General features: G+C 46.4%; 1 protein-coding gene across 3 annotated transcripts in view; it reads right to left on the reverse strand.

The window, feature by feature from the left end:
* Dac (dachshund family transcription factor) overlaps positions 1 to 12,291 on the reverse strand; it is a 182,605-nt gene that overhangs the window by 40,342 nt on the left and 129,972 nt on the right. For all 3 annotated transcript variants that reach the window (XM_071705419.1, XM_071705418.1, XM_071705417.1), the window contains exon 8: positions 4,111 to 4,194. In XM_071705419.1, the coding sequence (XP_071561520.1) occupies positions 4,111 to 4,194 (84 nt within the window). The remainder of the gene's footprint in view (positions 1 to 4,110; positions 4,195 to 12,291) is intronic.

Below are 12,291 nucleotides of genomic sequence, written 5' to 3' on the forward strand. Positions count from 1 at the left end.
TACCCATGCTACGTCTGTCTATAATTTCTTTACTCCTTCAATAGATAAGTCTTGTTTCTCATTTATTCGCAAAGTGCCAAAGGCAATCGATAAACATGCTTCGCGCAACGCGACATGATTGATGGAACAACGATCACGCGCGGAGCCTTTTCTTTGCTCGGAAAATCTCGCGGCACAACTTAAGGTAGTTAACAACGCTCCTCGTGTAGATTGCCGCGAGAGGGATGTGATGTGGGAGGAGGGCTTGAAAGGGGTGTTCCTCTCGACGGGTCTCGCGACAAACGGCTCGACTAATTACAGAGAGGCCGCAGCTCCGTGTAAACCGGCGGCAAAGGCAGCTGTCGGTTCCCAGGCTACCGCGGTTCGGAAGGTTTACGCGTGTCGAGAGCTTTTTGCTTTTGCGTGAAAATGTCGTCGTTCGTTAATTCGATGGCGCGATATGTGCTCGGCCAGAATATCCGCCAGCGGATCGGATCCAGAAGCGGTTACGCGTTTCTTTCCGTCGTGTTTGTTATTCTTTCGTCCGTTCGCGCGTATCGTTTCAATACTAATATTAATATTAGCACGGACGGGTAAGTACCGAGTTCGGCGTACTTGGCCAGAGCCCGGTTCCGTAAGAATCCGAACGCGAAGTCTAAATGCGATCTTCCGCGTTTGCGTAAGCAGCAGAAGAACGTGGGAAACTTCGTAAGCGTACAATACTTCCTCATATGGTCCAGTTACATGGAAAAAAAAAAGATGAAACAGTGACGCCATTCCTGTTCCTGCGTTTTATAATCATACGACGTTTACGCACAGTGAATAAAAAAATGAACGAAGTATTCGCATATCATTATCGTTTTCGTCATGAATCAGCACTGATGTAAAAACTTCAATATTCAACGAATCGTATTTTATTAAGCACTTAAACTTGGAAATAACGCTTATGGTCATGAATTTTCTAATTATAATTTTTACGGAGGATTGAGTAAAAATGAAGTTCAACACGGAGGTCGTTGCTCTTTCGTGTATTCTATTCAGAATTACGAGACGCTGTGCATTCACCAGCTGCGAAAGGTCATCTTATTGTTCGCCGTCGACAAAGTCGTGCATCCAAAACTCCGGCAACCCCCTCGCCGCGCGCCGTCGCGATACCACCGAGGAAGGAAGCCGGATTTCTCGCAACCCCTGCTAAGATAATACGACCCACCCACCCAGCGGGCGGCCGAAGATTTCAACCTTTACCGAAATGCCAAGCGGGGCTTTAAACGGGCTAATAACGCTGCTTTCTCCCCCTTCGACACGTCGCTGCTGTATCGCGTACGATTTCGATTCTGTCGCACAAATTGCCCATAGAATTGCGTTTAGCGAAGCTTCCTTCGACGTCGTTAACACTCGTCTCTCGTAATAGCATCTCTCGTAATGATGGGCAATTGATAAGACATTTATTTCCACAAAATGGCAATTTTTTTGAAATTGACATTGGCTCCTAATTAACGTTGTACACTTTATCGTATATTTTTGAACTCGTTAAACGTTTTTATTATTGACGCTCAGAGTTTACCTGGCAAACCCGAGCGAATGCGCGCGCGTGGGCTGCTGTCTTGGTATTTTAAACCCCAAGCCGGATGGCTTAGCAAGGAAGGTTTGCGCACGTGTGCATCGTGCGCCGTTCTGCGGGAAAAAGGGGTGTGCAGCAGCGGGGTACTCAATCGGAAAAACTGCCGACGGATACGCCCTCGTTAAAGCGCTGCGGGGTCGTCGTCGTCGGCGTCGTCGTCGGCCGGCAGACGGTAAAGGTTGACACGGTATCTCTTACAAGACGGTCATTAGTCGAATGAGAGGAGGAAGTCTTACGAAGTGCCTGCGTAAATATCTGTGGGACTGGCCGGTCATCAATCATCTTAGAATCCTGCAAGCCGCGAGCTGCTACGCGCACGAAATTACGTATCGCCTTACCTCTCGCGACCGCGCCACCAGACCCGCCCTGAGCAGAGAGACGAAATTACACCGAGGGCTTCTCTTAACGAACTATTATTTTTTACGAAAGGAATTTTTTCATCTCTCGAGTCTCGGCAAAATTTCGACGTGAAGTTAATACATGTTGGAAGATACACTCGTCTCCAAAATATGGGGAAATAAGCAGAAGATATTTTTTTCGAAAATATTTCGAGGAAGAGTTTCACATCTAAAGTATTATTAAAATATAAATCAATGATACACGGGGATCACGTCGCATCGCCATTTAAGTGATAAGGTAATGTCGTACGCGTGCGAAACACGCGCGCAGAACGCATACATCGTTCGCACGGATAAAGTTATCGATAGGCCGCACAATGCGGGCGGACTATTTACTATATTTGCGATATCATAGGGCGAGTAATGGTCTCGCTTGACGTTACGGTCGGAAGGACGAAGCAGCAGGGGATGGAAGATGACGCGAGAGAAAGAGAGAAAGAGAGAGAGAGAGAGAGAGAGAGACAGGGTGGATAGGATATTCCGTGAGACTGGCTGTCATATTCATGTATTGACACCGAGCTGGTTGACTAATGGACTGCTGTTGTCACAGGCTCGTGTTACCGCGAGGGCCTGGCCTCGCCGAGTCGTTTTTCCTGAGAATCGACTGAAACGCATTCGCGTCTATAACATTCGTCTCGTGTTTATCGAAAATTCAGTCTCGTGCGAACCGTGAGTCATTTCGGACGTCGTAAGGAATCGCATGTCAAATATATTAATTTTTTTTGGCCTCTTGAAAAAGCCTCTAGAAAAAAATTTTATATCACGTGCGTTTCACTGAGCAATATTTTAATTGCACGATTTTCCTGAGGCGTGCGGTTACGCCAGTTACCAAAACACCATTTCACTCGTTATTTTTGAATAGAATAGCACGTCGCGTTTCGTAAAGCCGCGAATGGCGTGGCCGTTCTTCCCGACTTTTACATATTTATCGAGCCTCGCATTGTTGTCACGTCAGACGAGAGACGTCGACATTGTCGAGCCTCGAAAATCCGCGATATTATATCTGCAAGCTGGAACCGAAGATCCAGTTCTGATCCCCCGGTATGGTACCCTCTCCTCCCTCTCATCCCCCTCCCGTTCGCGTATTTTGAAGTCATTCCGAATCTATACGCATCTGACGCGTGGAAAAATGGAGGAAATGAAAAACGAGTGATCAAAATTTTCGATTAAAGCGACAGCAATTTCACAATATAATATAATGTACACTCTCATCTTATGTCAGCTTTTGATTTACGCAAATTCGAATTTACATGGTGGGTTACAGGTAACGCATTAATCGCGTAAATTGAGAGTTATCCGTATACCCCTCTCATCTATCCGTTCGATATTTCATCGCGCCCAATAACACGTTTGGCTTTTATAACAAATGGCACTTGCGAAATTTTCGTTTTTGTTGATGCGCTGGTTCAGAATTACGCGCTACAGAATTACAGGGAAATTAATGAAAATGAATGGGAAATCACACCAGATAGAACTTCGACGAAGGGCCAAGAATAATTGCGCGGGATTGAGCGCGTGAGTTAAAGGGAAACGGATAACGAGCACGCAACGGTAACTATTCTATTACCATTTGACATCTGATACGAGCTCGGTTAGGCGATCGCGATCTTCGGTCCGATCCCTGCCTTCCATTAGATGTATAGACGCCTATAGAAGACGCCGAGTCGGGGGCAAGCCTAAAGTAGGTAAAGGGAACGTTACGGGGGGTGCGGGTTGGTTAAGGCGAGAGACCCCCAACGTGGAATAATACAATACGCAGAAATCGATGGACGGACGGACGGATGCGAGCCGAGATTTTATAGCGCGATACCTCTACGGCTTCTTGATTTATCGGCGAGTTAAGCCTCGGCTTCGAAAACCCGCCCGAGGCGCTCGATGCACGCCCGTGAGATTACCGTGTGTCGCGGATTGCGCGCTCTCGGGCCCCCGTCAATGCGTTGTTTGCCGGCCAAGTCAATTTTCTCAAAGCTGCACCGTACGAGAGACGCGGAGCGGGTTGGATGCCACTTGTAAACTCGGATAAACCGATCGTCTCGATTCGATGCTTCGAAGAAGGACGCACCTCCTCTCGCGATCTCGACCAGGTAAGGATCTTTGTACTCTTGTACTCACCTCGCACCTTCTGCTCGTCCTGTAGCTGCCGCTCTAGACTGTCCTTGACCTCTCGCTCCCGGAGAACGTCCATTTTCAGCTCGGCTGTAACACACGCAAGATAATGGAAATTTATTTAAACGTTCTCGTGCACTCCCCCAGAGAGTGTGAACCCACTCCGGGGATGCAAAGGGCGGTTCTTCATTCAGTTTCTGACTTAAGTTCTCGCTTCCCCTATCGTTAGTTTTAATTGCTCGGTTACCTAGCTCGCGCGAAGATGCTTAAGACAACCGAGTGTCTCCATCCTCCATGAATAATTACTAGAAATGGTCTCATCTTCTCGAGGAGACCTCGTCAAGAAGAACCAAGCTCTCTAACCGTAAATTCTGGAAACGCGAAGGATTTGAAGATCAGCTATAGCCGACTATAGTCGGCGGTTAACTTGACAATAAGAGTGTCTCCCATCCATCTACCCATCTTTTCTCCCCGCTATCCACCTGCCATCGTCCGAGAGGTGCTGCGGGGAGAGAATATCGCACGGTTGGCTGAGTTCGTGATTAAATCCAATGGCGATGGGCAGACCAGAGCTCGCATAGTTACCTCTAATAGAATTATATTAAGACATGGAGTCTCCATCCCTCTACCCCGCCGTCTCTCCGCTTCCACCTGCTTAGTCCATGTTTCTCGTCTCGTGTACGACTTCCCCCCCTCATCCCTATATCTCCGTCTCCGACTTGCAGAACTCCCCCGTTCCCGTGGGAGCCACCGCGCTAAATTAGCCATTTCGAATCTCTGCTAGAGGGTCGTTAGGACGAGTCCAGAAACTCGTTGAACGGTACTAAGAAACCTGTGCGCCATGCGGTGACCAGTTTTCAGTCACTCTCGTGGCTGAAACGTGACGTGCTGAGGTAAGCGCAAGCATATAAATGAGAAAATTAAAGTGCGCGTGAATGTGTAAATGATGGTCTCGAATTATAAAGCTTGAACTTGGAAAAATTCCGCCCTCTTGGAGTTAGAGGGTCGCGAAATCATTTTTTAGACTGGTAACACGGTAAAACGTTTCCGGGCTCTAACTCAAGCAAGCTAATTCGATTTAACGGAAGAAAAGTAAGGCGGCGGAAGAGGCTCCCCTCTCTCTCTCTCTCTCTCTCTCTCTTTCCTCTGGTCGCTCGCTCGCTTCTCGAATTACATTGGTGGGCAATGAGCCACGTAGCTCGTAACGCACGCGAGCTCGCTAGACGATTTGCAGATTTTTCGCTACGCTTTTAACAAGAAATTATACGCTGTAGATTGAAATTAAGTACATAAAATTGAACATAAATTTGAGATACAATTTATTTATTTCGATCTGTATCCATTTTCATACCTCATCGGGGAAGTTTAATAAAATTCGAAACAACGTTTAATCCGCTTATCGCATTTCGCAAGCTTTTAAAAGACTCTTTTGCAGGTTCGTGTATACGCTACCGTCGCATTAGCAGCAATTATTTCCCGACCCGGGTTCTCGTAGAGAATCCAAAAAGTTACGCGACATACGTTCAGACCGAAGCAGTGACGGGAGAAAGAGAGAGAAAGAGAGAGAGAGAAAGACAGACGAAGCCTGACAGAGAATCAAGCCGGTAGATTAGGTAGGGCCGCGTCGTCTCAGCAGTCTGCCAGCAATTTGAGAGCGTTTGCGAGGTCCATTAACGGCGGTAACTCTTCACGACCGGCCGCCACGAAGATTCAATTTGAATGCTAACCAGAATAGGAAGTTCGCGCCGGGGCCCCATGGTATATACGCCGCGCGCTGTGTTCCTTCCCCCCTCCCTCCTGTCCCCCCCTCAGCCCCCCGTTATCCCCTCGCCACCCTGTTATTGCCAATTTCGGCGCGTTTCTGCAGCCCACTTTGCGATCGTTTAGATTATCATCTCTCCCGGTTTCTCTTTCTCTCGACGGCCCTGGGTACCTTCCATCCCGCCCCGCGTTACTCCCTTTCCCGTATCTTCTACATTCTGCCTTCCCCCTCCCTCCCCCTCGGTCCCGCTCTCTCTCAAACGTTTCCGGGGATAATTGAACTTTATTAGAGATCGTCGTCGACGAAACACCAGCCCTTGCATCCACCCCGAGGCTTATGCCGGATCGACTTGATTCCGAGATGCTTTAACGATTACTCCGTTCGCTCGCTTATCTTTCTCTCACTCGCGAAAACGCCTCTCAAATCTATGCCGCGACGAAATATCTCGAGAGAACATCTCGGCTCCTGTTTCTCTCATCGTCGCGTGCTACGCTTCGTGAATGGTTTCATGTTCAAACAAAGCTGAAAAATCTATTTTTAACAAAACTCTCTCGCAATTGGTATGTATGATACAACTTAAAAGCATATCTGTATATCTGTATTCAATGTCGCTACATCGCATCGTCCAAATTACTTTTCGCCTAGAGGCAGATACTATGCCATGTGCAAAATACCTTTTCTCAGATCTTACGGTTTTTTTTTTACAGCACAAAGCGTAAGTCTCGTCGAGGGATGGCTGGAAAAGTTTGTCGCGATGGAAAAAAAAACTGGAAATCAATTATGCGAGAGCCCGGGCGCTCCTCGCCGTGGGGGAGGAGCGACCTTATTGAAATTTGGCTGCGGGGTCGTGAGCATTAAAATTGCAGGGATTAATATTAGCCGTGGTGAAAAGCGCTTTACTCGCTTTCCTCGTAAGGAAATGATTCCACCGCGCCGCGCCGCACCGTTCGGTTATAAAAGCCCGGCCCGTTCTATCATTCTTATGTCAATTAGACGAGCCCTAATCGCGACCCGGCTCATAAACCGAGAATTATATCTTTAATTTTAGCGGCCGTATTCAGCCGCTTGCGAAACAGGATTCTGCCCTACGCGCGCTTTCTTCACCGCTGCGGGCGAGATCGCTTTAACCACGACAGATAGATGGTAATTAATGACGAGAAGCTGTCCGTCGGTCAATTTCGTTGCCGAGTCTGACGTACGGAGAAATATAAGCAGCAAATGGATTATATTTTACATTTCTACATTAATTGTTGCTGAATCATCCCAGGTCTGTTAAATAGGTCTTAAATCTTTTTTGTCGCTTACGCTTTTATATGCACATGTTCACATGCATTTCTCGGTCACGAGGTTCGACAGTATTAGTGGCGGATATATTTCCGAGAGCCGCGCTCATCACGATTTACGAGTTTCTCGCCGGACGGCGAACGATATCGCGAGCGGGCTCGAGTGGACCTAGGATCGTTGGCGATAATAATTTTCACGGTGGCGCGAGCACTCGCGTAGTAACAATAACGGTGCAACGGAACGTGCATGGCACTGTTACCGGAGCGATTCATGGTTATTGATTAGTATATACGGTCGCAGGAAGACGAGAGAGGCTGCGGTATAGCGTTCACAACCCCCGAGGGCTTGTACCACGACGTGGTGTACACACAGACACGCACAAGCACAGTTATTATGTGTGCATACATATAAATATACACGTACACACGTATTCACGGCGAATGTATGTATGTATCTCTACATAGCTGCGTACACTTCGACGCTAAGATATTCGCAGGGCCCTAAGGCGACCCTCAGAAACAACAATGTCAACTTGCCCGGCGCGGCCCGCAATCGTTTGAATAGTATAATGTAGTTTTCGTGTTACAACTCACTCTCCCTCGTGTACAAGCCCCGCCTAGCGCCTACGAAACAACCAATCTTTTCTTCTCGCGACCTGTTCGAAACATCTAATGTCGAGGACGCGTCGCGAAACGCTTTCACGGGTGAATGAAACATCTACAAACGAAAATACACGGAAGAAGATCGGGGGACCGGGATCTCGAGACCGCGCGCGAGATCGGCGGGTATTTATGAATTTAATTTTAACGGATCAAGAGCGGTAATAAAGCGCGGGCAGGAATTAACCGCCGGATTATTTCGGTAATTTACAGCCCCGGGGATCGCGCGCGTCTGGCATTCTCTTATTTGCATCGCGGTATCCAAGCGGTGGTATGGTTTTCGCGTATCCTTCGTGATTCTTCCGAAGGAAGTTTTCCCTCGAAAAGTTTCCCTCGCGATAAAATGTCTCTCTTTCTCACGTCTCTCTTTCTCTTAATTGCATACGCGCGTTCTCTCGAGATCACTTTCGCGGTCGTTTCGCGTTTCTCAAAGGGAGCCTGGAGCCCGTCGCCGGCCAAAGCGAACTCAAATTTCATAAATTTCGCACCCTAATCCTCATTAATCCCGATTGCACTATTTGCCTACGCGAAGATCCGCCGCGAGACGCGGGGGGCGCTGCGGGGGCGCCGAGCTGCTGGAAACGAGAATATTGTTGTTTCTACCCTTGCATATTACAGCCGAATAATGATTAAGTATATACCCCGGCAAGTTAGTTTGTCCTCCGGGCACGGGTCCTTCGCGGGAGATACCCCTTCCGCTGAATTTCAATTGTCGAACCAATGTTAACGATATCTCCGTGTTCTCCGCGATCTCCCGAAGAATGTTATAATCAAAACTCAGATCGTTATTATAATTGCAAAAATTATTGTAATTAAATTCCGTATACTTACATATACATACTTTTAGTTAACGAAACGCACTGTTCCAATTACGTTCATATTAACCGTGCACACGGTTATTCAATCTCCCCCGTGCTTCCACGAAATAAGCACATCCTATCGCTCGAAATTTACAGAATGCCAGGTTGTCGATAATAATTAAAACTTTCTCGCACACTCGGCACAGTTTGACTTGGCCTCGCCGAAGCAACAGCGCAGCCAATAGTTATCCCATGCGGATTACGGTCCTTGGCTAAGGGGGCTACAAGGGTTTCCCTCCTCCTACGGGATTTAAGACGGACTTAGCCATTGTTCCGGTCGCTGACCACTTTGCCTCCCATTAACCATTAACGGATCTAACGAAAATAGGATTAGATCGCAGCAGCTAGGTCTTCGAGTTCGGTACGCACTAAAACTGCCGGCGCACGTAGGTGGGCGTCGGGTTTCTTGCCCACAGCTTCATTGGCAGATTATCGAAGGTTCTTGTCTCGTCTTATCGGGGACGCAGAGCCGCCTCTCCTCCGCCGATTATTTTCGCACGAACGGCGAATCAGTTTTGCGCCGCGATTTATCGCCTACTCGGAATTGTTCAGAAGAAAATTATCCTCGTAAAACGTGTCAAACGTATCTTTACTTTTAATTCATAATAATTAAAGAATTTACCATATAATTTTATTTGAACTATGTTGAAATTGACGGCAATGCAAAATTGTATTTTGTGACACAAAATCATAAAAAAGAATAAAATTCGTCTTATTTACTATAAAATTTTAAAGATAAAGAGTATCTATATACTTTCTTTTGTGTCCGCCAGCATTCGGAATATTCATGTAGTAAAATGACAGTAATGTCGTACTTTTCTATTTAAGTTTAATAAACAAATTCGATAAAATAGGAATACTTCTTATCAATAAAAACGTCCATTGATGTCCGGGCAATTAAAAAACGCCCGAATGATTTCCATTAAGTCTTACAAGCCGATCGTGTAGCAATCGATATCTCGTCGTACGGCATACCTCGACGTTAAAGTTCTCTTCGCCCGAAGTCTCGCGCGGAGAGATATGCCGAAGAGCGTTTTCGCGTTTCGAGATAATCCCATTCTCGCTCTCTCCCTCGTGGATAGATCCTACGGGATATCCGATGGAATTATTGCACATTCGAGTTACATGCGAACAAGAGAACTTCAAACTTTATCGATCCAAGAGCTCTGTTGATATTAGACCGATAACGATAACGAACGTTTAGTTATAAAGTGAAACAAGCTAGTTCCTTAAATATTTTAACATGAAAACTTTGTAATTTATCTTTAAGAGTCGGACAAGAATGTAATTAGTGCGACTAACTCGTAAAAAAAGCAAGAAAGATTCTATTGGAAAGAATGAACGAACGCTCTCAATGCTTTTCCCGCATTTTTCTGCATTTATAAAACAGACATTAGTGACTGTTAAGCTAAATTAGTAAAAAGAAGATCAATGGAGAAAATGCATACGTCCGATTAACAACTAAAGCCATTGACCATTTCCTTTCTTCTCTTTCTGCAATGAGAGATCGACGACGTACTCCGTACTCCGCCACATAGCTGGATCTTTATCATTATTACGACTGTCTGACTGTCTGCGCGTGCATGCCAATGCAGCCATGCGCAGCGCGAAGACATTAATGGCTCGTGATCGTAAAACCTTCGGCAGTACGAACGCAGCGAAGATTCTTTCCACAGTTTATTGAATAATATTATAATTCTTTAACGATCTACAGAGAGAGAGAAAGAGATAAAGAGAGGATACAGATATCTTAACGAGAGCGCGTACCTTCCGCTTCCTAACCCACCGCTTAATTACCGAGAGCGTGGGTATACAATTTAATCAGATCGGCGATTTCGCCGTTACGATAACGACGTACCGATTTATATGGGAGGTATCGCCGCCCTTCTTTCCCTCCTTGCAACGGATCCCACGTTTTTCGGCGGGCCCCGGAATTGGTGAGCGAGAAAGCTCATTCTTGTTCTTAATTCTTCTGATTTATTGATTTGACGCACGCTCGTCCGGCTCAGTTTACATGCGGTGGCGTATCGCGTGCGCCGGAAACGGCACGAGTTGTAAAAATCGGGGCCCACCTCTCTCCTCCGGTTCTTTCACCCCGCGCGAGAGACAGCTGTCGTTCCCTCCTCGCTTCTTCCCTTTCTCACCGATCAACTCCCGCGTGTCACTCGAGACCGTAATTAACAATCGTTCTAATGAATTCGCTCTGGCTATCTTCATCTTTGTACAACACACTCGAGTTGCGAACACGACGGGGACGACGCGACGCGGCGCGCGGTGACGCGCTTCGAGGCGCGCCTACATATAATCGAGTGTCCGCTTATTACGACCGGGTAATAATTCCCGGTATAAAATTATCATTAAGATTGTCGTTGCACTGGCGAACTGCCCGCTCGTTATCTCGACAGGTTGCACGGGCCGGCACGGCACGAGAGAGAAAAACAAATATTGAAAGGACTCCTCGCAGCGTTTTTCAAATGCGAATGCGTCAATAAAAAGGTTGGTAAGTGCGGCGCGGACTTACCACGTGGCGTTAAAACTGCCCCTGTACGGGCAGGTGTAATTTAAAATTATATTACAGTCCTGCGTGTTATTAGTTTCATTGATGTCGCATTCACCAATTACATCAATGACATTTAACTTCAAGCCGTGTCTCTTTATCCGCTTATTTCTACTGCAAATATGATCGCAATTTAGAAAGCGATAGAAAATATCCAAGATTAACGTCCCAGAATGGTAATTAATCATTTTTAATATTGTACAAACATGAGTACACCTCTTTCTCTTTTTTTTCTTCTCAATTCTCTTGAAAGTAAAAATTAATCGCTACGAGAATATTAAAATCGGAAGGGAAGGGGACACGTATATTACAGATTTTACTTCACATCGCGTGTTGAAAGCGACGAAGCGACTCAACTCTCGACAGCCAGCACTTTTTTCGTCTCGTTCCACGTCTTACCTTTCTTTCCGCGGTACGATCGTAAATAACCGCCCAATGTAATAAGACATCACCGAGTGGCTCAGCACCTACGCGCTGATACCATCTTTATGGACACGACAGTGTCGGAAGTTGTTTATTTTTTTTTTTTTAGATGCACCAACACATACTAGCCAACTATGTGCGCCGATTCGAGTAAGCGGCACTCGACTTCAGCAAAGAGATGGAACTGATATAGTTCCTAATGCAAAGCGCGCAACCGCTCAATTAGTAAATTAATAATTAAATACATACAGATCGACGCAACGATAGAGAGAAATTAGGAGAGAAAAGGAAGAAGGTACAAGTTAACGCACGCGAGTTACATATCTCTCCGTTGTGCTCGTCGCACTTAAGTCCGCGCCTCCTCGTCTAATCCCTCGCCGATGTCACGCAAGAAAATTAGCGTCGTAGGTGCGGATTATCGCTCGCATTATCCACGATTATACGCATTAACTGACGAGGGGGGAGAGGGCGTCGTTTCGAAATCCAATTATCGCGTCAGGATGCGGGGAAAAAAGGCGTCCAACGACATTTTCGCGACGCGATAGTGTTAAAACGCTTAGTCCGAAAGCTCGTTCTCTCATTCTTTTTCTCTCTTTTTTTCTCTTCCTCTCGCGCATCCGGTTCTCTTATATTGTACTTTTA

The sequence above is a fragment of the Temnothorax nylanderi genome, unplaced genomic scaffold (genome assembly GCF_030848795.1).
Source record: "Temnothorax nylanderi isolate EJ_2023f unplaced genomic scaffold, tnyl_v1.0 TNYL_tig0046_pilon, whole genome shotgun sequence".
Taxonomy (NCBI): domain Eukaryota; kingdom Metazoa; phylum Arthropoda; class Insecta; order Hymenoptera; family Formicidae; genus Temnothorax; species Temnothorax nylanderi.